Genomic DNA, 27932 nt, shown 5'->3' with positions numbered 1-27932 from the left:
ATCTTGCCTCTAGGAATAAAGCAGCAGTTCATCAGATGCCCTACCTCGCCTCTATTAAACCCAAGACATCGAGGAGATAAAGCCAGCTAAAATACAACAACTGTGAGATGAAAAACATCATCCCCTTTTGCCCTGGAAATTTTCTTTTTGGGCTTGAAGTTCTTTTGGTCAAAACACCTTATCTCAGTTAACTGCTTCTAATCAAACTTAATCCACCAATTATCCACCAGCTACTGGTGGAAGTCTTGTAGGACTTCCCCACTCTGCAAAATCTTCACCATACTGACACAGATTTAAAAACGCTATTGACCCAGTTATATTTTGACCAAAATATCCTATCATTAAGAACAAACGATTCAGCATCAAAAGCAAGTATTTTCTAGTTATTTTTGGCTACGTAAATTTTATTCAAATAGTTTTGAATTTCATTTAAGACACAGCGTTACAAAAAATCCTTGTTAAAAACCCCAGAATAATTCTGTGACACACTTTAAAATAAAAACTGAAAAAACAGGTGCTTCTTATTATTCACCAGTTCTAGTGGGAGGCAAAACCAGCTAACAGAGCAGTTCTCACTAGTAATCTATGTGTAATCCATGGCAGCTGCATTTAACCTTCCTACACCTGTGCTGTCCAAGGAACCTTTCTGGAATTCTTGCATTGCTAGTAGACAAGATTCTCCAATTAAAAAATGTCTTTCTGCAAATGTGCTTATCCCCTTCCCCCCCTCCATTACAGGCCCATAATGGATTTGGAGCAAAAATAGAAATATAAATCCTAACCTAGCCATTATGACAAACACAACACTACAGCATTAGGGCAGGCTTAACAACGAATCACACAATATAAAGGATTTTAAAAGCAATATTAAAGCAATATGAGCTTGTACAGGGATGAATTCCAGGGAGGACTGCATCTACAGTTACTATTTTCCGTACTAGAGATCTGCATATTGCTCTGATTAAGACCATCATACAGATGGAATCATGAGTGAAGGATAAATGAGAATTCACAAGACATATTTTGTGGCAAAATCCTCCCACAGAAGCACTTACTGCCCACCATTCCCAATTAACAGTGAAGTTCCAGTTGTCAGGGTACTAATTTTATGAAGCAGATCATAAACCTTCCACAAATTATCAGATTCCAGTCTAAGCTTTAACCATTTACAGATGTGTGTTCTGTACTTGTTACTTCAAAACACCACAAAACTTCTATATCGACTTCTATCTAGCTAGTACAGCCATCAGTAACAACTAAAATAATGTCTCTCCATCCTTGACTGCGCTTGTTGAGTGCTTCCCCTCTGCATACTACCACAAACGCTCAAACAAGGCGCTGAGATTCATCGAAAGTAGCTTATCCAGTGAAGTTAAATAAAGCCTCTCTCTGGCAGAGCCAAAAGAAGTTATTTTCCTACTCAAAAGCTCTTTGTAGCTTCGTGGCTCAATCAAAATGTAACTCATTGTCACATGAGAAAAATAGATTTAAAAAAACTAAAAAAAAAAAAAAAATAAAATCAACTTTTGTGTCATTTTCTAAAGATGAAAATTTTAAGCTGTATTATACTCTCATACAGGAGACTGCCAACATTGCTTGTTTCAACAGAGATGACACTGGACATGCCGCAGGGTTATGCAGACTTTAGAAAGCTTGAAAAGTATTTTTAACATAACACAATAAAATCCAGAGAAAGAACATGCCTGTGGCAAAACAGCAGTATTTTTCTTTTACCTTTCTGTCAGTTCCATTCAAAAATATCCTTTCAATGTGATCATAATAGGCGTCACACCAGTACAATACATTGGCACGATAGTCCAGAGTTAAACCATTTGGCCATAGCATCTTTGATGTTACAAAAATCTGCCGACTGTAGCCATCCATCCATGCCTTCTCAATTCTTCCCACACTGTCATCTATTTCATCTTCTTCCCAGTCTGTCCAATACATCCAGCTATGAAATTATAAAAATGAAAATTCAGATACCATTTTAATCATGTGAATCATACTGTAGACTTTTAGCAGCACTTCGCAACAGCATATCCACAAGCCAGAGCGATTCTGAAATTTGCATGTTTGTTTCCACTACTTCTACAAATATATGTCCTCTTTCCGTGTACTGGAAGCTGCTGAAATGACACATATGTTATTTTCTCAAACTGTAATAAAAACCATGAATAGCAAATGGGTTCAATAACAAGAAAAGCGAAAGAATTGTTTAAGACCTTATTTAACCACACCAGAATTAGGATTTTTTTTTTTTTAAACCAGGAATTTATTGACTTTGTCAAAGTTCAAACTTTTACCTTTTTTTTTTTTTTTTGTGAGGTCTACTTTGCCTTTATGATGTAAATCTGCTTTTTTATTATGCTTAATACTATCAAAAAAGCTGTAACACATGAATTAATTGCACTCTGGTTTAATAGCTACAGGATAACCTTGACATTCTGTGAACTTCACATCCCACGTGAAAGCAGCTAAATTACTTAAAAACTATTATGAGCACTCTGTCCCTCACAAAAATGTTTAGAAAGATTGGCTATAAAAATTATTTGAAAAATAGCTAGTATGCAATTTTAGCATAGTTTTATGGTTTATAGTGCAGCAATGTAGATAACAAAATATCTCTGAAAAATAAGTACCTCTGTTACTTCTCCAAAGTTAAGCAAACACTGTAGTAAGTCATCTAAAAGTATCAGCTCCCATGAGTTCTCCGAGTCATTCTCTGCTGGACACTACAGAACAAACCCTAGGTTTCTTCTTTTTGTCCCCTTATTTAATTAATCCGATTATCACATTTTTATTACAGAATTCACTGGTGAAAACTCCAATTTCAACAAATTAAAATACACAACTTGAACTTCCACAAAAGCAGAGTCTAGCAAATACACTAAGAAACATCACTTTTCTTTCTTCTTACTTTTTATTTTCCCCCAAAGGAAAACAGGTTCATGGGAAGAAACACATGGACGCCTGTATGTAATCTATGAAGTGTCTAAACAACATTTCAGACCATATGATGCACAATGACATCAATATCCTGAAAACATTTACTAGAGAGCAGATGTTTAAAATCAGATCTAGGATTCCAATTATGAAGCATTAAATAGAGGGAAAAATATCATACCAATCTTAAATTGATCCTACTTGTTAAAGTTGTCATGATATAATTGGTATTTACGTGCATCAACTTTGATTTCACCAGATTTATGTTTCTGAAATAATTTCTGTGCTTCTAGTTCACTTTACCTGCCTGTACTTTGAAGAATAAATTCCTGGAATTTAAAAACTGAATTTACAATGGGATGAAAGAATGAAGTGAAAAACGGTTTTGTTATCAAATCTGTGTAAATGATACCAAATCGACTGGTCAAAAATTTTATTCAAATACACTGTTATGTATAAGCATAATTTGATCAGTTGGGTTTTCATATAAGAAATTGGAAAAGATAAAGAAAAAAATGTACCATCATTACACGGGTTTACAGATATGCAAATGAACCTTTTTTGTTTCTTTTCCGTCTCTTCGAAGTCACTCACCAGAAGGATGTTTTCGGGTTCTTTTAATACTTTTGTAAATATAGGCTAAAAACATCAACCAATTTTTGATCCGGGAGGCTTATAAACTTCATTACATGTCTGACTCAAACAACACTAGGTTTATTCACAGAATTATAAAACCTGTGTATGCCCTAAAGCTCAGGCAGAGATGCAGGTCAGTATGGCACTTATTTTATTGAAAGACAAAAATATTTTTTATAAATATTTACATGACCGCTCAACAGCAATTACCGAGCTTTTCTCCATTAACTTTTTGTCTGTACTTATTCTCGTTATCATGTCATAAGTTAAAACATGCTTACAGTAACAGACGTTTATATTAATGTGCTTTAATTGTATCTCAAAATGCAGTTAATGCTTCTACATTGGTTAAATCAAGACTAATATTTTCAAAACATAATTAAAATGCCATAACAAATGCTATCCCTCAGGAGAAGCTTCCATGAGAAGTATAATCATGAAGGGCATGCTATTTTATTAGAAAAGTGCTTTATATAATAGCCCTTTTCAGACAATACATCTTCATACACTATTTCCTGTGCCATGCATTTACTGAGCTGGAAAATTTAACAAAGTAATTGTAGGTATGGTTATGGTTTGTGGTCTGATTTTACATCCTTACTATCTGACCTTAATTAATTGTAGCCCTTCCACAGTCACTTTCATTCCTCAAAGGACAAGCTCAAAAGTGAAAACCTGATAGTGTAAATACATTGTAGTACTAGGGAAACAGCAATCAATCCAGCCGTACTACAGCCACCTGCCTACATCATCCTCCGGTGACAATTCCCTGAATAAATGTAACAGTGAATTTTTAGGTAATCCACAACTGTACCACAGTAATATACTGTTCTTTTTATTATGCTGCCTATCAAAATTAATTATGCTAGTAAGTAATGAAAAGTACCTCTCATTTAATTTTGTAAACCAATGTGTACAAGGATATGGGTATAATTATCTTCAGAAACTGAGACTTACAAAGAGAGAAATAAAGGAGAGTATTATAAAGTTCACCTCAAAATACATACAGGTCTGATACACTCAATTAGTTTGAGAAAAAGGTGAATCCCATTCCGAGTAACTGGACATAGGTTTAATGGTGTCTGGGCACACACATTCTTCTGAAGGCCTCAGGCAAGAATGCTGGAGAGGAATTACAGGTATTATAGACTACCATAGAATTACAGACTACGACATGACTCTGCAAGCCCTGTCCTAAACCAAATTAAATCGTGTATTTATACTATAAAGACAATCATTAAACATAAATTAGTCTACTTCATACCCATTGACGGGATCAACGACAATTCCTCTAGGGTGGGACATGTCTCCCTCCAACAAAGTTTTTCTACTCTGAGTAGCTTTTTCCAGCCTGGCTACAGCAATTGTTTTCCTGTGGCCATCGTTTGTCCAATAAAGATTATTTCCAATCCAGTCCACTGCTATGCCTTCAACGTTATCAAGATCTGTTGAGAGAGACAACAGTAACGAGATTAATATTATATGTTTATGTTCTAACATTATCCATTAGTATAAACAATGAACATTGTTTACTGAGATTATCAGATTGTTTCCTTGAACCTGAATTGTATTTGCTCTGTCTGTCCGAATCAGTCTGCTGAAAACACCCCACAAAACACAAAGTCTGGTCATAAAACTTGGGTATCACTATTTAACAAAACCCTACTTAATTTTAACCCTAAACAGCAGTATCACTCAAGTCAAGAACAGCTTTCAGGATCAGCTCTAGTACTCTAAATTATCTTGCTTTTACCCAAATCACTTATTAAAAAGTAAGCAAAATGGGCATTCAGGTTACATTAGCTCCATTGTTCCTTGGCCTTGCAATACATGTAAGCAATATCACCACAAAAGTCTCAGTTATTCTCCACAGCAATGCTGTGTACATTTGGATGTACCAATGGCCTCATGAGTTTGACAGCAGTAGGGCTCCATCCAGAACCAAAATGAGTTCATAATCTTGACTGCATATAACGTGGGGGTTTCCCCATTTGTGAAGTGGTAAAACAATTCCCCAAGCAACAAATTTTCCCTCAAGCTTACCCAACATCCTGTAACACTAACTGAGCTCTGCCTTCTCCCACATGATCCCAACTCCTTAACTGACAGCATAACATCTCTCAAAGTTTTTCCATCTCTCTTCCATCATACCCTTTCCCCTTTTTTTTTTTTTTTTCAGAAAGATCTTTAAGTCCATGTCTGTGGGGTGAAATATGGACCCAGTAGCTGCATCTGACATAGGGCTGAGGGGGGTGTTACCAGCTACGGCCTCCCACTGCCTTCCTAAAGCTGAGGAAGCCACCTTTCATTGCTTTAATATCCTTTCTGAGGTCAAACTTGGAGTTGAAATGCTCGTTTTTCTGTTTGGTATCTTATCACCTGCATTAGATAATGGTGTAACCGCAATAGCTGTGACTCCAGTGCCTGCACTGAGCCTGAGAATCCACAGCACTGACTTGGTGTCTACCTTTGCTGTGATAAAAATGATGGCCAGTATGGCTGAAGAGGTAAACAAAACCAAAAAAAAAAACCCCAAAACACACTAAAACCCCCCCTCCTTACTAGATGCTTCTTGACAATATGGATTATATTACTTGTTTGTTATACTCAGATATACAATCCTACAGTACAATTTCAATGACAGGTATCATCAAGACTTGAAAAAAGGAATGTAAATTGATTTTTCTGTTCACATTTCCACCAGAAACACCATCCAGACGCAATCTTTCATCAGAACCATTCTTTCTCAGCAGTGTTGATGTCACTTTCTGATTGATGCTGGGGTTTTCTAAAACTTTGTCTCTGAACAAATATAATGCAGAGATTTTCTTTGCAATGCACATTAAAAATTCATACATTACCATTTTTAAGAAACGTCGATGTGCCAAAATCACTGATCCTACAGGGATTCCACTTACACCAGATACGGATGTGAAAAGCCACTAAGCTGAACACAAATATTTACTATTCAGACTGTGCTGCCAAACATATATAATTTAACTGTCAGCTTTCTAGACAACAACTTCACATGAGCTCCTGAAGTGCTGGTTTGGGACATTTCAAGTTGTTATCAAAGTCGTTTTTACTGTAACAGCATTGTGCAGCAGTGCACTGTTGCCATCGTTGAAACCTTCCCTTGGATTTCTCCACCAAAATGCCTCCCCATAATACAATCGGTAAGTACTAATGGCAATGTCTTACTTGCCAACATTCATAACTTCATCATACCTAGGAATTTTTTGCAGCCTATCATATTCGTTTTCCTTGGGACAAACTCTTCACCTATAATACCTTTTAGGCCCCAAATCCCTTTACTGACTATAACTAATGATCCAATTCCCTACAAGTAACCAGTAAAAAAATCTGATGCATGGGAATGCAAAGCTCTTCTACCAAGTCACACTCTACATAACTTATTTAGTGCAGTACAGAAAACTTTCTGCTTGCTACAACCTATGGATAACATGGTATGCCATCAACAATACACTAAGATAAAATAGGACAGTTTTACTGAATAAATGAAATATTGGACTTTTTATACACTTGGATGCAATAACAGCATCTATAAAAGGTGCTGTTACAATCTCAATAGCATTGGAACGTGATAAATTACCTCACAGTGTTTTTGCTGAACAATGTTTTCAGTGATTGTAATACCACCATATTGCCTGTCAAGTTAGCAGAGCTACAGTGTTTTTAAATACCTTGTCACTGCCAAATGTTACCTTTTCTTTATTTTTGTAATTATTTCCTTTAAAAAAAAAAAAAGCAAAATACATTTAAAAATAACGTTGAAGTATATTAAGATGATATAAACTTAAAGAACCCCAAGGATCCACTTATTAAGAGAAATACTTCAGTCATTATGCTTTTAGTGTATCAAAACAGAAAAAAACAGCTGGCGGCTACTAAGAGTCATAGCATGACAGCCATGTAATACTTTTAAAACTGCTTTCTCCCTTATCAGTACCCTCTATCTGGGCACAACAACGACTGATAAACAGCACAGATGAATAAACAGAAATATGTAAATGAGCTTTTTAATGTAAAAGGAAAGAAACTCTGGACAACGACATAGAAAGAAACTGGGAAATGACTTGACTTGAAGAAATCCACAAGGTCTAGAGTAGTTCAGGACTTTTTCTAGCTTTAACACTGTCTATAATTCCAAGTGTGTAGTCATCCTGTGCCATGCATATGTTAAATTTAACACTCATGGAGATGTATGTATATAAAACTGATGTATTTCACAGTTGCTAAGTTTTGTTTGTTGTTTTTTTCCTTTAACCATTGAGCTGCAAAGTACAATCTGCTACCTGCAGTGACCTGAACAGTAACAGGAATTAAATGTATGCAACACCTCCAGCTGCCATTTTTATACATGTAGTTCTTTGAACATGGGAGCAATTGAAGCCTGACTACCTCTGTATTCATTTATTCCTTTGGTTTCCAATTACTTAGCTGAAGAATAGTGAAAATTTTTATTTTCTTCCATTATAACTCCATTTCACAATTTTGGTGTTCATTTTGTTATGCCAAGCTGCAGAAAACAACAAACAAGAGTGAACTTGCAAATCAGTCCTTGATATTTCTTCTCCCTATTTTTATAAAATTCTAGGATTTTTATTATACTTGGACCTCTGCCCTATATATCCAATTAAGTTGATATCATTCTGAAGGTCCAAAAGAGAGTATAGAGAGACAAAGGTACTCACCAATGTATCAACTAAACCTTGTTCACATAAGAAACTAGTCCTAAATTTAGTAAAACAGTCACAGATGTGGGGACTACACCGCATCCTGTGAGACACAATATGAGATAGTTATGGGGAAAAAAAAAAAAAAAGTGGTGCATGTTGAATGGTTTTCCAAAATGTGTTTAGCATTTATAACTGGTACACCTAAACGTCACTATACTTTTGGGAAACTATTTTTCCGTGTGATCTAAAAAGCTTGAAGGAAGCAACGGTGTCAAAATTCACCCTCCAGATGGTGGATAAGCAACAGCAGGGTGACTTACCCAACCCAGCAACCACCTAGTCTGACAAGAATCATCCAGTTAAAGTACAAAACAGCTGTGGTCAGAGTGGGCAAGAACAGTGCCAGCAGCTCACACAAGCTTCCCAGGCTGCTGGATGCTGTGAGTTTTGTTTGTTGTCTCTCAGAGCCTTTGCTACATTCTTTTAAAAAGGCAATGTCAGAGTCAGCTGGAACTCTCTGGAAATGGGAGAGTGGATCTTGGTCTAGGAGTGACCAAGTATTTTAAGAAGAAAGTGCAACGTATGGTACGGAGAAGAAGGGAGCATCTCACCAAGGACCTGGGAGCCCAAAGTTCACAGAGAAAGACTGCTCAACAGAACAGGGACCAAAGACACGCTTCAGGAGTGAAAGTCCTTTAGGGCTCAGAGGGGTCCCAGCAGATTTTGCTCAACTCAAGAAAACACTGACATGGCTAAAAATGAAGCTTGAGGACAAGGAGCTATTTGTTCAAAACCCATTTTGTTTTTATCCTGTCAGATCTACATATACTGGGTTAAACACAGTTTTTACACTAATAAGATCAAATCTGAATTGACGACAGTAAGCCAGTCTTTTCTGCAGTGAGGCCGTTTCAACACAAAAAGGATGAGGTGAATAAAAATATCATTTTGATCACTGTTCACTTGGTAACTGAAAAATTAACATTTGAAATTCTAGAAATACTACCAGAATTTCAGAATCAACAGTAGTATGTGGGCTCAAATATACTGAATATAGATACAAGATTTTTAAAAACTCCTATTCCTAGAGGCAACAATTTGCCACATTGTTTTTAGATATGTAATATAAGTGCAGCTTGTAATTGGGTAGAAGAGGGCCTAGCTCAGTGTCAGTTATATCGTGTGCACTAGCAGTGCCTAAAATACTAGATTAGCATGAAAACCATTAACAAAAATAATTCTATCTAGCAACAAGCGAAACAGTTTCCAAAGATCTTTACAGACCTACTTTGACCTTTTTTAAGCAAAAACTTTACCCTTGACCATTTTTTGCTAATATTTACAAGTGAATGATATAACACTAAGGCTCACAGCAGCCCTCAACAACATAAGGGGGACGAAGACGTGAAAAAATCCCAGAGTTTGTGTTTGTTACTTCAACGGAACAATATTTAAATTCCTTTAAAAATGTCTGGTTTGTTCATTTTTTTAAAAAATTATTTACAAAACTGATTTCACATGCAAGTTTGAAACCTTAGTTATAGCAATTGCCATTGCTGGTGGAAGTGCACTACCACTGCAGTTTTGCTGCCAACTCTAGGACAGGCCGTGCTGTGGGCTGTCAAGAAGTTATCAATACTACACAGCGTTTTATTTCCCGAAGTGAAGAATAAGAAATCACACCTGAAACTATATGGAAAATCAAACTCCAGCAGTGTTAGGTGCTTGGTGATCTCCGTTCCCAGTCAACAGCTTGTAGGATCAGGTTCTCATGTAGGCAAACTGTAATTATCCGAGTTACAGTGTTGTTTGCACTAGCGTATCTGTTCTCTCAAAATCTGAGTCACAAAAAATGACAACTTCTAATCTGAGAAGTGACACCTACCACAGACAGAGCTCCTTAGCAGCATGCTGTTCAGAGCAAATATTAAACCACCTCCTGACACACCTGATTTTCTCTAGTAGCCTTCCACCAAGGAATGATTTAATCTGTCCCTGCTGAGTTCTTGAGAGCTGACAAGAATAAAAGCTGAGGTGGTATGGCTGGAGGCTATATTAATTTTTTAAATCATGAAAAATACATTAACAAGTGTTCTTTAAGCATACTTTAAAGTTATGAAACTACACCAAGTTCTAACTAATAATGTAAACTCCTGGGGTAGAAGTGAGAATGACTGACATCGCTTTTGTCTTTGTAAGCATCTGGACCACCAATAATACATCATTGGATAACCCATTTCTCTTTCTGCTGCACTGGTATTTCTGCTATGTTGTACTTATAATGAGCAGAAATTCCAATTAAACAGTACCTAAAAGAGTCTCTTCGATTTGATGGTTTGTTATACAAAGTTTTTTCATGTTTGTTTAGACTAATCCCAACCTGTTCAGGAAGGATGCTCCTTAGTGTTACCTTATAATGTTTAAATCCACATACTGTCCACTTCTTCCTCTATTCCACATTTGGATTAATTTATTGTAAAATGAATTGTGTGTGGTTTAGTAAAAGAAGGTCAGCAATGGAAGTTCTGTGATGTACTTTATTCCTTTGCCATATTTGCAGTGAAACAAAGAATTACCAGACTGAGAGCTAATTATTAATGATTTACTCACCTGCCTATTATTAAGCAATTACCAATATAGGGTAAAGAGCCATCTATTCCTCGCAACTACTGCTGAAGGGATTTTTGTGCAGAGTCTGAGGTCTGTGGAGAGACCTTACAGCAAAACAGCACCTTATCACTGCAAACTGGAGATAACTTCTGAGGCGGGTGGATTAAACCGTGGGTTATGAATGACAGGGAATGAAAATCCCTGTACTGAAACAATAGTATTTTAGTTACTTTTACCATCTTGAGCTTCAAATTACAAGTAAAGATATTAAGCTCTCTGAAGGCCAAGATGAATATTCATACTGCTTATTTTCTTGAGGACTAGAAAACGAAGCAGCCTTTCATGAAAAGGGTCTATAAAAGATAAATACCTCCAGTTGACAAACTGGAGTTTTTTTGCACTGAAACAGCATTTATTATGATGAAATAAGATTCTAGACCAGGGAGATTCGGTGAAGTGTGGTGGGAGAACTGCTGACATTTTCCCTCATTGCTATAATAAATGGTACAAACATCTTAATTAAGGTTCTGAAAAACGTTTAGGTCTTCCTGTTGCTTCCACATATACAATGGAAAATGCATCAGGAAAGACAATACTTTTTGCAAGCACTACAGGAAGTCTCACTCTGCCAAACTACTTGAATAAACTCCAGAATTCACACTGTGATACAGGTTGAAGAAATCTTACAAGGTCCACAAGGATACAGGATGACTCAGTGAATGATCACAAAGAACCACATTATGGATCTGTTGTATTTACTACTGAAAGAATACAGTGGAGATGTAGGAATTACTCACTGGTGGGTAAAAGCTTAAATAGACAAAATAAGAATTTACAACAGAGCAACTTAGCCAAACTTTATGGTTTTGCACTTTGGAAAAATAAGCAGGAAATTAAAAAAAAAAAAGTATCTCCAACTCCGTTCAAGGTCTCGTTTGAGTCAGTTTTCCATGGGAGATATAAATAAAGCTTTAAATTATCTGTAAATGTCAGTTCAACTCCTCCTTAGTGAGATTCTCTGAAAGTCACTATCAGTTAGCATTGCCTACCATCTTTGAGGATTGTTTCTCGCTCTGTGCCATCAATTTTCTGGCGTCCAATTAGGAAACTGGTAGTATCAGCAAAGTAAATGTAATTGGTTTCAGCATGGAAGTCCAGAGCACGAGGATTGACCAAGTTTTCTATAGGGATCATGTATTCATCAGATACTTTGGTATTCAGGTCCATTCCCCGTATTATTCCTGGGCGTCCCTTCCCATAAAAAAGAAACAATTCATTCTTTGGTCCTGCAAAAGAAAGATTACAAACATAAACAACTGATGCTGCCTAATCTTCTCTACAGTGCATAATGTCACTGTTTAATTAAGTGGCACAATTAGTGGGGGAGCCGGAGTGTTATTCAATACCAAAAATTAAACTTTCATATATTCCGAAGATATCTAAACTCAAGAAATCTAGGTAATTATATTACCTTAATTAAAATACAAATTATTTCAGTGAGGTGCTTACATCTAATTATTTTTTTCTATACAAGTTCACACTGAAGAGCAGTGCTAGATCACAGAATAACTTTGCTTCTGCTGTGAAATGGACATATATAGCTTTGTAGATATTTAATTTTACAATTCATTAGGATCTATCAGGGTAATGTGGACCATGACTGAAGTAATCATTAAATCTAACAAGACCATAAACTCCAGCAAATACAAACCGCTATTTTTTTCACCTGAAGTTTCTCAGAAACAAAGACAAAAGATTACAGTAAAATTCTTTCAAATGGAAAGGAATACAAATCAACACACACACTGTTCTTCCATACTGAAATACGAAACATAGATACTGATATTTCCTATTTCTGAGGAGATTTTTATGACTTAATCAAGTAGGTTTAATTACAAATAAGTGAAGCATATTAAGTGATTTTCCTTCCTTAAAGAGACTTACAAATATCCTTAGTAATATCAATATATCTCTTAAAATTCTCTAAGATAGATACTTCTACTACTTCTTCTCAAGGTTTTTTGTTGGAATTGTGAGTGAAAACTCTATGAGGTTTGACTGAGGTCAAATATATCCACCTACCAGCATCCATCACAGTACCTAATTGCATGCCTCATCTGAACTAAAATCAATGCCATTTGACCAAAAAAACAGGCAGAAACAGGTGTTCCCCAATACCTTCTGGACTGTCCTTCTGGCTGTAGGTAACCAACTGATTGTGTATACCTGATGTTAGGTATAACCATAGTTATACAAATCAAAGTTGCTTTCACAAAATATTATGAGAAAAAACTCGCTTGCCTTATTTGCATGGCTGGTCTGCTTCTGAGTTACAAGTTGACTGTATGGGTATAAATTGGATGTGACAAACTATTTAACAGCATTTCAGTACCTATATACTGTGAGAATGATTAGTTTATAAAGAAAGAGTAACACTGATTAATGTAAAACTTATGATAATTTTTATAAAACTTTAAACAGCATCCCAGGTTTAATATATCACGTCCATAAACAAAGCCAAATGAAATAGTTTTAAGGGAATGAAAGGAGTAGGTGAGCAAAGTGTCAGGTACATGTCACACAAATTTTACCCAAAAGCAGTCCACGTGTTCTCTATTGTTATTGACAAGCATGTTAAATAACACCCAGAACTATACCCTGGAATATTAGCGGCTGGCAGACTCTGATTTAAGTAACATACTTTTGCATGACCTGCCATCACTCCCCAAGATGAAGCCAGTCCTGCAGCGACAAGTCCGTGCTTTGTAGTTGCTGCTGAGCAGACAGATGTGCGAACATCCCCCTGGCATCCCATATGGGTCCACTTCACAGGCATGGCTTCTGACTACAGAGAGTGAAAAACAGCACGATTCAAATCCATTTAAAGCATGATAATTATATGCATCAGCATGTAGAAAGTTTAGACAGGAAAAAAAGGGCAATTTGTGTCACAATAAATCTCTCCCCAGAATATAACTACTAAGGAAGACGTTTGTGGTTTCGGGTTTTTTTTTTTGTTTGTTTGTTTGTTTTTTTTTTAAGATGATACCCAAACCAGACAAGTAATCCAAGGGGCCATCTTGTAGCTATTAAGCCGTACCCATCGCTCTGTGCCATCAGCCCTTTCTGAATAAACTTCTGCACAGCTTTTGCCAGGCAGCGCTCCCCTGGGGTAGCTGAAACTTCTACTCTTTTTTAATTTGTTGCTTTGGTTCATTTGGCTGGGTTTTTTTGGGAGAACAGAGCGAATCCCATGCAGTTTGCTGTTCATTCAACTCCATTAGACAGCACCTTTCTGGGGGAGATACCTGTGCAGAAACTGAAGAACAGAACGAGCTTTGTAGCGTTTCTCCATATTCGTACAGTTGGGATACAACTCCAACTAAAGCAGCCAAAGAAATCTTTTCCCTTGATTTCACATTTTCAAATGCATAGTTCTAAATTAATGTACAAATTAAATTTTATTAAACTCTTTAATAAAACCTGATGAGAAAACAAAGTCTACTTTGCTATCCTACATTTACTAAGCTGGCTTACAGCAGGCCAACGGTATTTTAGCTCAAAAAATGTTTTTCTCTTCTTTCTCCTTTCCCTCAAGCTTTTTAGTTGTTCTTAAAAATAAAGCAATCAAGCGGTTTAAGGTCGATATTGTTAAAGGTATATAAAAACTCTACCAAGCTGAGACAGCCTTTACAGCAAATCTTGACAAGCAACAAACATGTCAATTCAAAACAAAAGTAGCAGCAGAGAGAACAAAGGGCAAGAGGAACAGAGTAATCACAGAATGTAATAAAAGATTACACTGTGCTCATGTCTCTCCTCTGCTCAACCTCTCTGACTCCCTCAGGGATACAAGAGGGGGGCCTATAGCAAGGAAAGAGTTTTTGCAGCCTCCTTCAGATGCTGATATCTGCAAATCAATGCCCTCAGCTATAGGGTGAAAATTAGTTCACCCAATCTACGTCAATTGAGATTTCAGAATTCACAATTTCAGAAACTTCTCTAAAAGCAGTCGGTCTGTTTAATAACATTTACGTTGATCATCAGAATTGATGCGTTAGCTTTTCTGTCCAAGCAGGCGTGACAAGGATTTATTGCTATCAGTCACATAAAAAATTTCTCATAAATCACTGCCGTAAACATTTTGGAACTTGCTGTCTTTGTACAAAGTTCCCCCAAATCACACTGCTGTTCTGAATGCAGAAAGTATGCGATCAGAGCCATGATTAGAGTCATTCAGAAAGTGATATTTGACAAAAATTCTGAGATTATAGGAAGCTTTACATTCCAGATCAAAATGAAGATTTCTTTCGCAGAAGGCAAATATGATATTTATACAAACCAAGGAAAAATTAACAGCAATTTCCTACGTCACCAATGTCTGTGCTGGCAGTTAGGCAGGCTGCCTGCCCACATCTCCGTGCTTTTTTGGCAGCCCCAAAGGTGGGGGCTCGCTTGAGGTTTGTAGACTGTCTGAAAAGGACCCAGCGAAACCAGGAATCTCTGAGGTCTGAGACCCAAGTGTGTGGATGGTACTGGACATCTAACAGTTTTGAAGGTGTTAAATTCTGAAAGGATTGTGTGTGTGGAGCCAGAAAACTTGCAGACCAGGGTTCTTTGGTGGTTGTCCAAGCTGAATGCTCAGGAAGCAGTTGGGTTAGGAGCTTGGAGACGCAGGAAAACTTGCGGCAAGTACATAGAAAACTGGGCCGAGGAAGAAGCAACAGAGTATTGCCACAGTGACAATTTTTCACTGCATCTTCTAATACAGTTTTCTGTAAGAAACTTTTTAACCACACATCCATCTTGTATCTGGTTTTACATCTCCTAGAAAGAGGAATTTTGATCTTACCCGCTGTTTGAGTTCTTTTCTGGTATACACGGATCTCTTTAGCATTGTCAAGTCTAGCAAGAGACTGAACATCAGTGCCATTATATCTGTTTATCCGTAAAATGTTGAGATTATCGGAATTCACTGTATATAAATAGTTTTCAAATACTGCCAAACCACAAAGATGTCTGATCTGGAAAAGAAAAACCAAAATATAATATTTTTAGCTGAATATTTTAGGTATACCTATGATTTGTAAACATGAAACACTACTGTGAATTGTACACACTAAACTGTACAAAAGGAATTATGAATATGTCAATAAATATTTGTAAATAATGAACACAAACTACGCTGCAAGTACAGTTCACATTCTTTAGTCTGAAATTTATAATTCAAAAATCCTTGTACAAGAAAGGCAGGAAATTCAAAATATTTAATAATCCCAGTTCATTTATCCTATGAATTTCCCAGTGTCTGTCTTTTAAATTAAAAACTCCTGCATACTTTAAGTGCAACAGCTTATTTTAGTATTAATATTAGCTACTACTGAGATAATTTATCTAATATTAACTAGCATTAACTAACAAACATAGATATTTAAAACTGTTTATAGGTTGCACTGATGTATTTTTTTAATGATGTTACAATCAAAGGCAAATAGTGCAAGATATACCCACTGAATATTTTCTTAAGTAAATTAATAAATAAATTCCTTCAGCTATGCTCATGTACCTTTTGTATTGGTGTCTTTGAATATGGTTGTGGTCACACGGTACTACCTGTTTATAAAAAAGTGAATTCTAAAATTGTATTAAGCTTAGATGTGTCTGGGTACACAAATTACCTAATGTTAGTTAAGTCAGTCCATCACAGATCTAACATGAAGTGTTCAATAATCTAGTGGCTGTGCTTGATTCAAACATTTAGAAAACATAAAATATGTCATTGGCATCTTTGAAAGCTGAACAAATTAAAGATAATTTGTTGGCAGATGTTCAGACATTCACAGGCTGAGTATCTTATTAGTTTAATCAATAAATTGTTCACCACAAAGTATTTACTTAGCTCATTTACTCACAAATTCAGACATACGCCACCAAAAAAAACCCAAACAGAAAACCCCTGTCGTGCATCTAATATTTCACTCCCTTATGGAAATTACTCCTCATCTGGCCAAATCTTGCCACTGTATTTTACCCTTACACAGCGGAAAAAAATAATTGAGATCAATGGAAATGTTTGATAAAGACCCAATAGAAATTAAATCAAATTATAGTAAGATGGAAAGGAAAACAGCCTTGAAAACAGTGATTCATCTGTACCAAATTGTTGAATTCTCTACTGCATTCTAATTCTGTCTTCCATATTTCTGTTTATAATTCCCACGACAACTTTCCTATATTTACACTATTAAAACCATGTGACTTTTTAAAATGGAGCTTATGACAACTTAATTATTTGTATTTAATTTATGCATTTGTTGGTTTTTACATTTCATGAAGCTTTCCAGCTATCTTATGCATGAATGGAAGTGTTACTTGCTATAAAGAACAGTCCTCTGAAAGCTACCCAGGTTATCAATCATAAAAGCCCGTATAATTTGGAAAGCATGTCCTTTGATATGTTTGTACCTATGAAATAAATGTTGATCCTTAAAATGTCTTGATAGTAGTTTTCTGGTCTGCTCTTTCCTTGGACTGTCAAGTAACTTGCAGTAACAAACATCCTAAATCCTGATAAATGCAGGCACAAAACCTAGTGAAATTACCAATTTTACATTTGAGTGGAAAGACACCAATATGCTTTTCTTTTTGAGATAGTGACCAACAGAGAGGCCAAAGTTTTTAATACCCTTGATCCATATGGAAAAATCAAACATCCTTCTCCTTTTTTAGCCCATTTAGAGAAGAAAGAATCCCTCTGAACTTGATAAATAATTCTCTTTTGCATCTAAATTTCAGAAAGAAGAGAAAAAACATCTCTCCTATCACGTCAGTACAATTCAGTTACAAGCCTGTAAAAGTATCTTAGCTGCTTCTGAAAACAGCTTTATTTTTTTAAGTATCTAGTCCAAAATGTTACCTTAAAAAAACCAAACCAAAACAAACCCAAAAACTTATTTCAGAACAACTGCCGAAATACTTGGAGTAATTTGGTAAAAAATAGGTAAACGTTTGCTATTCGGCCAGGTGACCTAGACTGTTTTTTGTCACATTTTCTGCCTATTTTTAAATGGTAGTTATTCTATCCAGTTGTCTCTTGGTAAACAGTGATTATCTGAAAGCAAGCAAAGAATGACAGCAGAACAGGTGAAATATTTATTCCATCTGTACGTTTTTACACACTCTGTTTAACTTCAGGCAGAAGTAGACGTAAAGATGGTACCCACACCAGCTCTGGGAGTGCAAGTAGCAACCAGGAACACTTTGGTCTTTGCTAGTTTTCCCCCAATTTACATAAGCCTTACAACTTCCAGGGAACCCTTCCTTTCCCTGCTACACACTACTCTACTTTCCAAGCTGAAGCAACAATAATGGATTGATATACTCCCGGCTCAAAGACTCATACAGTCTCAGCATTTGTATTTACGACTCCGAACATCTGGATCAACTGAGAAGAGCATCATTGCCATCAACAAAATATGATTTAAGCGCATCCAGATTGGTCTGAACAGGTGAATAGCTTTTGCTTTTCTGTTTCTTTCACATTCTCGTGCCTGTTAGTCTCTCCTTCCTGAACCGGCAAGGACATCTTCTTGTCATTAATACTTTAACCCCTAGTATCCTTCCATCACCCCATATTTTCTGTCCTAAAGTCTTTGACAACGCGGAGAGACTTACATGGTACATTGTTAATGAGACACTGCAAGGAAAGCTGTCCATAGGCTGCAAAATGGACTAAATTGCAAATAAACCAAAAAATGCAGATGCATCTTAAACGTCTGATGCATTTGAACTAGAAAGAGGAAAAAAGTCTGAAGTTATTGCAGCTGTTAGCATTATGTACATTCATTTATTTATATCATTACTTTTTACTACTTTGCAAAAAAATACTTACTTGTCTGCCTTTAATTACTGTATGCCTCTTTCTCCCTTGATAGTCAACAACTTCCACACTATCCAGATATATGTCAACCCAGTACACATATTTATTGATGAGGTCTAGTGCAAGAGCAGTTGGCTGTTCAATTTTAGAGTCTACTATCCACGTCCTGTTCATTCCATCCATGTCACACCTCTCAACCTTGGCAGCATTCCCATAGTCTGTAAAGAAAAGCTTTCTGTTGAAAGAAAATAAGATGTTGTAAGTTGCAAAGGGTGTGAGCAGAGTGCAAAGCTCCTGGTGGCTCTGTGAAAAGCAAGTTTTTGTACTTCTCAAGTCAGGGTGTGTGTGTGTGTCATCTATCAATAATCCATATAACCCATATTGATAATCATATAATTACAAAAAAAAAATAATCACCATATCTTCTAAGAAATCCACAATTAAATAGAATTTTCTTTCAAATGGAACACACAGAAGTTCTAAATACGTTCCCTCACAGCACTGATACACCATGTAATACTTGACTTTTAAATGGATGGTATTCATCTGTACAGAGACTACATTATAACCTTAAATATCACTTTAACCATTATTTATAAATATGGCAAGATAGTTACAAATAACAGAGTGGCAAAACCGAAATGCACTTATACGTCTTGGAGCAGAATTCATTGCATACGATGTATAACAGTGATCCACAGTGTCAGGTTTTTGAAAATATATCTCTGAAGAAGATGCTTTCGTCTGTAGTACATTTGTACCCAGTCTTGGAAGGATGTTCAGGCTTTAAAAGGGTCCCACAAATCCAATGAGTCATTCCATCCAAGAATAATGGAAAACTATCAAAGATTTAAAATTGCTAATAAAGCTTCCTAACCGACACTTGATTAGCATTCACTGGGTTTAGTACACACAAATCAATTTTGATTAACCTGACAATATTTTAACAAGATTACCTATTTGTGAGACTAAATTACACTTGCCATGTGAAGACCACCTTGCCATGACTTTAACATGCTCTAAAGAATAATCTGATTCCAGGCTGAATATTACAAAAACTACTTTGAGAATCAGGATTTCATTTTCCAGATGAAATGAGTTATCTCCTAGTTATTACCACTAATGGGAATAACATTGGATCAACAGCATACAAACCTTGAGATATCTTCATGTTAAAGAATAATAATTTATAGCCTTATAACGTCTCATAGAAATTCAGCAGTGTAGTTTGTTTTAGGCTGGAAAGAATGTTTGCTAAATAGCCAGTGAGACCCATATACTTTATTATTACCATCTTCAAACAAATACATTTAAATGTAGTTGATGTGTTTCATGTGCAAAGTATGTACATTTAAAAAAATCATTAAAAGTGTTAAACGCAGTAGAATTAGCTATAGTATATGTACAGCAGCTGTCAAATGCCAAAATGAATTGATCACAAAATCATAAAACAGGGCTTGAGGAGAATTTGAAAGGTCATGTAGTCCATCACCAGGCCATAAGGCAGAATAAACTTTACCTATAACATTCCTGAGGGATAACTCCATTCCTGACAGGGATTTATATTTATCAGGATAATTTTGAATTCCTGTCTTGTCCTTCATTGTAATTCTGTATCCCAGCTGTACTTTAAGAACATTTGAAACACCATATACTTAACATTCAGGTCCATATAAATCAAAACGTACATACTACAGATGATGTGGCAAAGTAAAAACTATGTCTGCAAAGCAAATGTTTAATTTTGAACAAAATCAGCTAAAGTATTGTGTATATAATGATGTAGATACACTTATATATGTATTTATGCATGTATTTCATGAGCATTAACAAGGCCAACACCTATTACATATTACATTAGTTGTTAAAACGTTACATCTACTCTAGTCTACAGTCTGTAGTTCTGGGAATTTGATTTAGATTTGATGCCACATTGTGTCTGAAGGTTCAATAATTCAAATAAAGCTCATTTCACAACCACAGAACCAAGTGGGTTTGCTGTGATCAGGCACACACACGTGTGTATATAAAAACACACGTACATAACACAGCAGCTACAAAGACCCGAAGCTTGACTTCACACTGACTCTTTACTTGACTGCTTACTGCACAGTTTTCTTATACAAGATTTAACATTTCTTCACGAAATCACAAAACAGACTGAAACACAAGTTAAAAATAATTATTTGCCTTTTACAATTAGAGCTGCTTTTCGGATGAGAGAAGAAATAAAATGTTTGTATGTCAATGACAAATAGATACAGTAAAGATTATCTAATTTAAGATGCTTCTCCAGAATCAGGGATGGAAGGTCATTACTTTGTTTTCTAAATATCTGTTTTATATTAACAGCATTTGTGCTAAGTACACTAGCATGACTTCAAGTATAAATTACATTCTTTTCCCTTCAACAATCATTACTCTTCTCCTGGACACTGACAATAATAAAAATTTATCCTTTAATGCAGAGGTAAAAGACAGAAAAAGAAAGTAGCTGCCTAACTGCTGCCGTATGATCAAAGCATTCTGAAAATTAAATTAAAATTAAATGCTTTACCATGTAATCTTGAAATGCAATTCTGTATTTAAAGTCTAACGCAGATTTTACAGAATGAGGTTTAAATCAAAACTGCATTTATAACACGTGAGGCTGACCCACAATTACACTGTTTTTCCTTTGCCTTGGGAGTTCTCTAAGATACACTGTAGTAGCACTTCTTTCAGCTCAAGACCTTTTTTTCTGCTAACAAATGGTGCTGGATTTGCCTATCCATTTTCAGCAGAGGGCGGTGAAATCATTTATCAATTCACAGAGCAACTTCAGCAGCAATACTGACCATGTGCGTTTCCCCGTACAGACCAAGCGCTGTGCATTAGCGGTGACCTTGAGGGACCAGCTCTAACAGGGACAGGGACAGCGCTCTGATCGTTACAGCTTTTATTTCCTGACTGCCAATGAGGATGCTAATTGAGGCTGATATAAAATAGTAAAAATTTTGGCACTAAATTGAATTTTATTAAGGCATATTATCTTTCCAAAGCTATCGACTTTTTCACGCTTAGAAATCCTGAATATTCTCCTAGCTCTTTGAAACTGTACAAACCCTATATTCTGCCCATTGTTAATCAAAAACTTCTTCATCAGGTCCAGGTGCTTTGCAGACATCCTATACTACTCTTTTTTTAAACTTCTTAAAAGTTTGAAGTACTTATTTCTTTTGACTCAACATTCCATCCAGGAGCTCTTCCGGAACGGCTTCATCATTGTTGTTCCAGCAGTGAGGAATCTACAACTAATAACTAATGATGATATCTTCCAAGCTAAATAATACCTACTGATTTCTGCAGCACACTTATTTGCCTTAAACAGTTCTTTTCACCCGTCTTCCCCTCCAAAGGTATTTCTAGATGGCAATCAAATTCTTTCACTCTACCTAGCAGCTAGAGATAAGCAAAGAAAATCAGTCTTTCTCATCTTGCAAGACAGGCTCTTTATGTTGCCCTTCTCTGCACTTATTCCAATTTTAGGTCGTGTTATTGAACAAGCATGGTCAGCAGTGGACGCACTGTTCCAGAGAGGAGGACACCGGTGCCTCTACAATGGCTCTGTGACTTCTCTGCATCGGCTAGAGATTCAGCCATCACTGGATGACATTTGCTATTTTCCCAGCTCTGTTACATTGCTGATTTACAGTTATCCTCTCACCAGCTATTACATACATCCTCCTCCTCCTGATGATTTCCTAGGGTTGAGCTGACTTTCTGCAGTCTATGAAGTACAACCCATTTCATAAGTTAAGAACTATCCACCAGGAGTTTGGTTTCAACTAGGAAAACACAGAACATTCCCTCCACATCTGAGCAACAAAATCTCTATAACATTTTAAAATATCCTGACAAACCCACCGATTACAAATAGCAATAAAGTGATGTCACCGAGGGACAAGACTGCTGTCATGAGACAAAAGTGATGGTGAACTTCCCCGTCCCTGTTCTCACATCAGTGGTCACAGATTCATCTTTCCTTCATTATCAGGCCCCCAAAACACATAAGAAGGGCCTCAAAAGGCCTGCTGTTCTTTCCTGACAGAGACACCTCTCCTTGATAGCAACTTCCTTTCAGACCCAGACAGTTGCTGCCTTACTTCAGCTGCCAGACATTATATGCGTCCCCTTTTCACTGCTGGTTTTGTCCAGCAACTTCTCTCTCCTCCTTTTGTTTTCCAAGCTTTTAGTCACCTCATTTATAACCCAGCTATTTAACTAGATGAGAAAAAAAATGTTTTCCTTGTAAATCTACATTTGGATGACTGAAAACTCAACTTCTGATGCACCTTAGAAGCCAAATACTATATAGAGCACAATCAGATGTTTGGGGGGAGAAATTTCACAATTCTGCAACCCTTTGACAAAAAAAACCACCATCCACGTATGGACTGATATTATAAGGTTTCATGATTTTTTTCCTGACGTATACAACTGTGCTTCACAGTTGAGTGTATTCATATGTCACTATTATTATTTTTTACTATTTGTTTCCCTCCTCAGTCTCTCATTACTCTATGTAATAGGGAAGAGGTACACTTGTCACCATATCGAGAAGCTCATCTATTCAGCTGCCAGGCCTCAGACTCTAAACTGTTCCCTTTATAACTCACAAACCAGCCTATTTCCACTTCTTATTGCTCCTTTAATTCCCAGGCTGGCTTTTAAACCTGAAGCACTCCTTCAGTGGACCTATGGAAGGGGAATGTGTTATTGCACAGCAACCTCAATCCCTTATGAGGGGAAGCAAAACACACAGTTTCAGGCATGCCCAAACAGGATAGAGACATAGAAAACAAGCCATCATACATCTGAGAGTACGGTGTGGCTCAAGAGCAAATGCAAGAGTGGAGGCTGAATGGACTCAGGGTTACCGAAGAACTTTAATCACAGATGTATCCAAATTACACACCCTCCCCATTATGCAGGGGAAGACGTGGTATCCTATAGAATCACAAAATCATCTAGGTTGGAAAAGACCTTGAAGATCCTCTAGTCCAACCATTAGCCTCACACTCAATATATTCCCAACTCCCCCAGATCCCTCAGCGCTGGGTCAACCCGACTCTTCAACCCCTCCAGGGATCCCGGGGACTCCCCCCTGCCCTGGGCAGCCCATTCAAACTCCCAACAGCCCCTTCTGCACAGAAATCCTTCCTAATAGAGTTATATAGAGAGAGTTATTTAAAGCTCATACATTAAACACCACTGTCTATATGACCCAAACTCTGCCAAGCTGCCACATAACGATCAAATGGCAATGCCAGGGAAAATACCATAGTTTACTTCTCCATCTCTTCCTCTGGTCTTCTCTTATCAGAGATAAAGATGTGTTAGTGAAAGCACTACTTGGTATGAAAAGGATAAAGATTACAAATACACACACATTTAAAGGGTAGCTCCTTCTACGTAAGCTGAAGATCAAGAAAGGATGTTCTGAAGTAATTGCAGGTCCACTAGTTTCACCTCAAGGTGGGAATTGCTAGGACAGATTTTGAAAGGAAGAATGACAGAGCACTTGGCAATTCACAGGGCAGAGTCAACTGCAATGCAATATTATCTGAGGTAAATGATTATAGTATACATAGAAAGAAGGCTGCTTTCTTAGACAGAGTTACTGCCGTGAACCAGACCTATCTGCACTACAGCAAAATAGTTAATAGCATGCCTCTGAGAGCCATGAGTAGAAAAAGCAGTACTTAATTTTCAGAAATTACACTGAAAAGATCATTATCAAGAGAGAAAGCTACTAAAGAGATTCTGTTAATTGTGGGAAAACAAATGAGTGACAAGTTAGAGGCTTTTTTTTTCTAATTTAGAAGAGGGATTACAGTGTGGGGAAAAAAACCTCTAAATTGGACTAACAGAATTGGGGTGCAATTTAATGGGTTTAAAACCTAATGAGAAGACCCTTGGCTTTGAGTGACACCAGCCAGATATAACGTAGGACAAATTGTAAACACACAAAGTGACACTGGATGATAATCAAAATTATGGAGACTGTGGTGAAGAGGGAAACTTCTTCAGAGGAGGTGATCAAAACACCTAATTAAAAGGATTGTGCGAAAACATCTGTGGGATTCTCCGCTTGTAAATTAAAGCTTTTGGTATCAGGTGATTTACTTACTGGATTCTCAGAAAGGGACTGCCATACAGCCCTGTATCCGATATCTGCTGCATTTAATCATCATTATTATTATCATTGTGATTTCAGCAATGTAGGGGTAGACGTATGTTCCAAATGTTCTTAGTATTGTGGAATCTTGGCAATGAGTGCATAAGAATGAAATAATAATGGTTTCTTCTCGTAGAGAGCTGCAGATTTAGTGCCAGGCAGGAAGCAGCTGTTGGACAACTCCTCACCACCACACAGAGCCAAGCTCCAATCACCCTTTGTTGCACAACAGAACACAGGCAAAATCAGCAAAACCTCAACCCAAAGGGTTGGTAGGAGGGATATTTGCAGCAAAATACCATTCTCTTTATAGTTCATCACCACAAGCAAAGGTTATCTTATTTGTAGTAACAGGGATTGCAATCTGAGCAGCAAACAGGGTGAGTAGCTGTGAACTTGGGAATGGATTAAAAAAGAGAAAATCTGGTTCGCTGCTAAAGTAGCTACAAATTTTCATAATCTGCGGAGTTCTTATTGAACAGAGCAGCACAACATGGGGGGAACAAAGAGAAAAACCCTGCAACTATTTTTTTTTTTTTTTTTGCCAGTAAAACTGTCCATCCCTAGAAATATGCCTAGTATCAAGCTAAATCAGTTTGCCATCAACAGGACACCCTCCCCAATATAATTTCCTATATAATTACACACAGAGAAATATGCATTTTCAGAGATATTACAAAATAAATGTAATATATTAATTCAGAACTGTAATTTGTTACATTTTAATGACTCCACCATACTATTGTTTTAGCTTATCAAAACAAAATCCTGTAGAGAATTTGTCACGTTTGATCCTTTCTACTTTGGAAGGGACAAAAGCCTTCACCTTCTTTCGTCTAAGGAATGGCAATCAAATATACATAAAATAAAGTTTTTAAAGGTTATAAGGACCCTTTAAAAGTTTTATTCCCCCTCTTTTCCACCCAAATATGCTTTCTCTGCAGGGAAATAACTGCAAAAGGCACTCCAGTGCACCTATCTACTATCTCTGGATGAAGCAGGAATAATATATGGTAGTAAGATGTACAGATAACTTTCTATCTTATGATATCTTCTCACAGTTTCAATTTTCTCTCACAAGCTATACTTCATACACAGAGTAAATATGTAGCAAACCCATATCAACTTCACTACATTCTCTTTCTTGCTCCACTTACGAATAGGTGTGAGTTTCTGTACATGCTAAAAAACCGCATGCCTGGAATATAACACCAATAAATCAAAGACAAACACTCACAGAAATGAAAACTCATTTCATAGGTTTTGCTAGAGTATACAAATGAAAAGAAAGTTTGTCTTAGGCTCATTCTTGTCATGATAGTTAAGTCTGTTCTTTTTTCCCCATCAAGAATAAGACTACAGCTATGAGATGTACTCTTGAAAAACTGCATCCCTTAGCGTATATCAAATTTATATTTACTTAACCTGCTTTCTGTCTAAATACAATTCAATATCCATTCACTAAAGCCTTGTAATTACCTTGAGTAATTCTGTGCACCAATGGTGCACTGTCATTGTATTTCTCTTTCTCCTGAACAAAAGGATGTTGTCTGAATTTTGGAAATTCATTCTCAATATAGTATTTTAGGAAGTCAAACAAATTTTACCTTTATGTCACTTTTTTTTTTCATAAATATATGCAAAGTTTTAATAACTGTTATTTTTGATTGAAAGACACATTGCAGATGCGTTCATGGATTCATTAAGGGTCCTGAACACTAGTATTTAATTTGTCAAGCTATTGCCAGTCATCTGAAAATGTATGGATTCAGATTTAAATCTGGAGGTACAGTGTTTTCAGACTGTATGTGCACTACCCCACGTGTTACTACAAGCTCATCCGATAGAATAAGAACGGAGAAACATTGATTATTCCCAGTTTATCACAAACCAGCTGTGCCAAATTGCTGTGTGGATCCACTGAGAAAATTCATTTTTAAAGACACTCAAACTGTCATGTAACATGGTTTTATATCATCACTTAAGCAGACTTTTAATGTGACGGCCAAGTCACAGTACCAAGAAGTATTTATAATATTTTATAAATGGTACATATAAAACCAAAACTATTTCACAAACAGACTTTTATACAGTTATAAAATGTGTGTTTCCATCCAAATCATACACACACTGCTGTTAGATATATTTAAATCTGTAACTCTGAGCCTGGAGAGAACATGATGATGAATATACTTCTTGGATTATCCTCAGCAATTATTTCTGAGGATTATATCGATAGTTTCAACTGTTGTATATTTTATCACATATACAAGGTGCAGTGAAATAATTTTGCCATAGAAAATTGTTTCTTCATTGAAAACTCAGGGTCTGACATAAATTATATCCTTCAAACTCAACTAGAGATATGTATTTTTAATGTAAAAGTTTTGATTATTCTGCTTTGAATGACTTCTGGAGCAATAATATGGTTCCACTTAACCTCTTATACTATTTACATGAAGCCTAGTACATAGCAGAATGCACATATTCACAGAAATCATTTAAAAGATTTAATTATTATGGTACTGAAGCTCTTTCACATGAAAAAAAAAAAAACCCAGTACTTTTCCTGAAGCTATTTAATTTTCACAATATATTATTACATGCAATCAGACTCTATTGTTTCTTCCATTTAATAAACACTCTTTTAGTTGCAACAAATTTTCAAAATTACTTTTTTAAAAACAGGAATTTTTTGGGGGGAGGGGGTTGTGTGCTGAAGTTTTCATTAATTGTTCAGTACTTGTAGGGGAAAAAAAAGTAGAAGAAAAATGACCCCTGAAAGTGTGTCTGATTTGCATCCTGATGAAACTCAAGCTAACAGGAAAACAGTCAGGAGCTTGTTAGGTTTAACTCTTGTCCTAGAGCTAAGTTCAGCTACAGAGAAATCAGGACAGCACTAGCAGTAACTCGCTTTTTAAAAACGACTGTCTAGACACAG

At 36.4% G+C, this 27932-nt stretch overlaps 1 protein-coding gene across 1 annotated transcript in view; it reads right to left on the bottom strand.

Annotated features, from left to right (window-relative positions):
• LRP1B (LDL receptor related protein 1B) overlaps window positions 1-27932 on the bottom strand; it is a 370405-nt gene that overhangs the window by 280647 nt on the left and 61826 nt on the right. The window contains exons 5-10 of the mRNA XM_074910092.1: window positions 18784-19006; window positions 15745-15916; window positions 13594-13737; window positions 11942-12178; window positions 4847-5027; window positions 1735-1954 (exon numbers count right to left, since the gene is read on the bottom strand). Coding sequence (XP_074766193.1) covers window positions 1735-1954; window positions 4847-5027; window positions 11942-12178; window positions 13594-13737; window positions 15745-15916; window positions 18784-19006 — 1177 coding nt within the window. The remainder of the gene's footprint in view (window positions 1-1734; window positions 1955-4846; window positions 5028-11941; window positions 12179-13593; window positions 13738-15744; window positions 15917-18783; window positions 19007-27932) is intronic.

This window comes from Athene noctua, chromosome 7, assembly GCF_965140245.1.
Source record: "Athene noctua chromosome 7, bAthNoc1.hap1.1, whole genome shotgun sequence".
In the NCBI taxonomy this organism is placed as follows: domain Eukaryota; kingdom Metazoa; phylum Chordata; class Aves; order Strigiformes; family Strigidae; genus Athene; species Athene noctua.
This window is presented reverse-complemented; position numbering and strand designations above follow the sequence as displayed.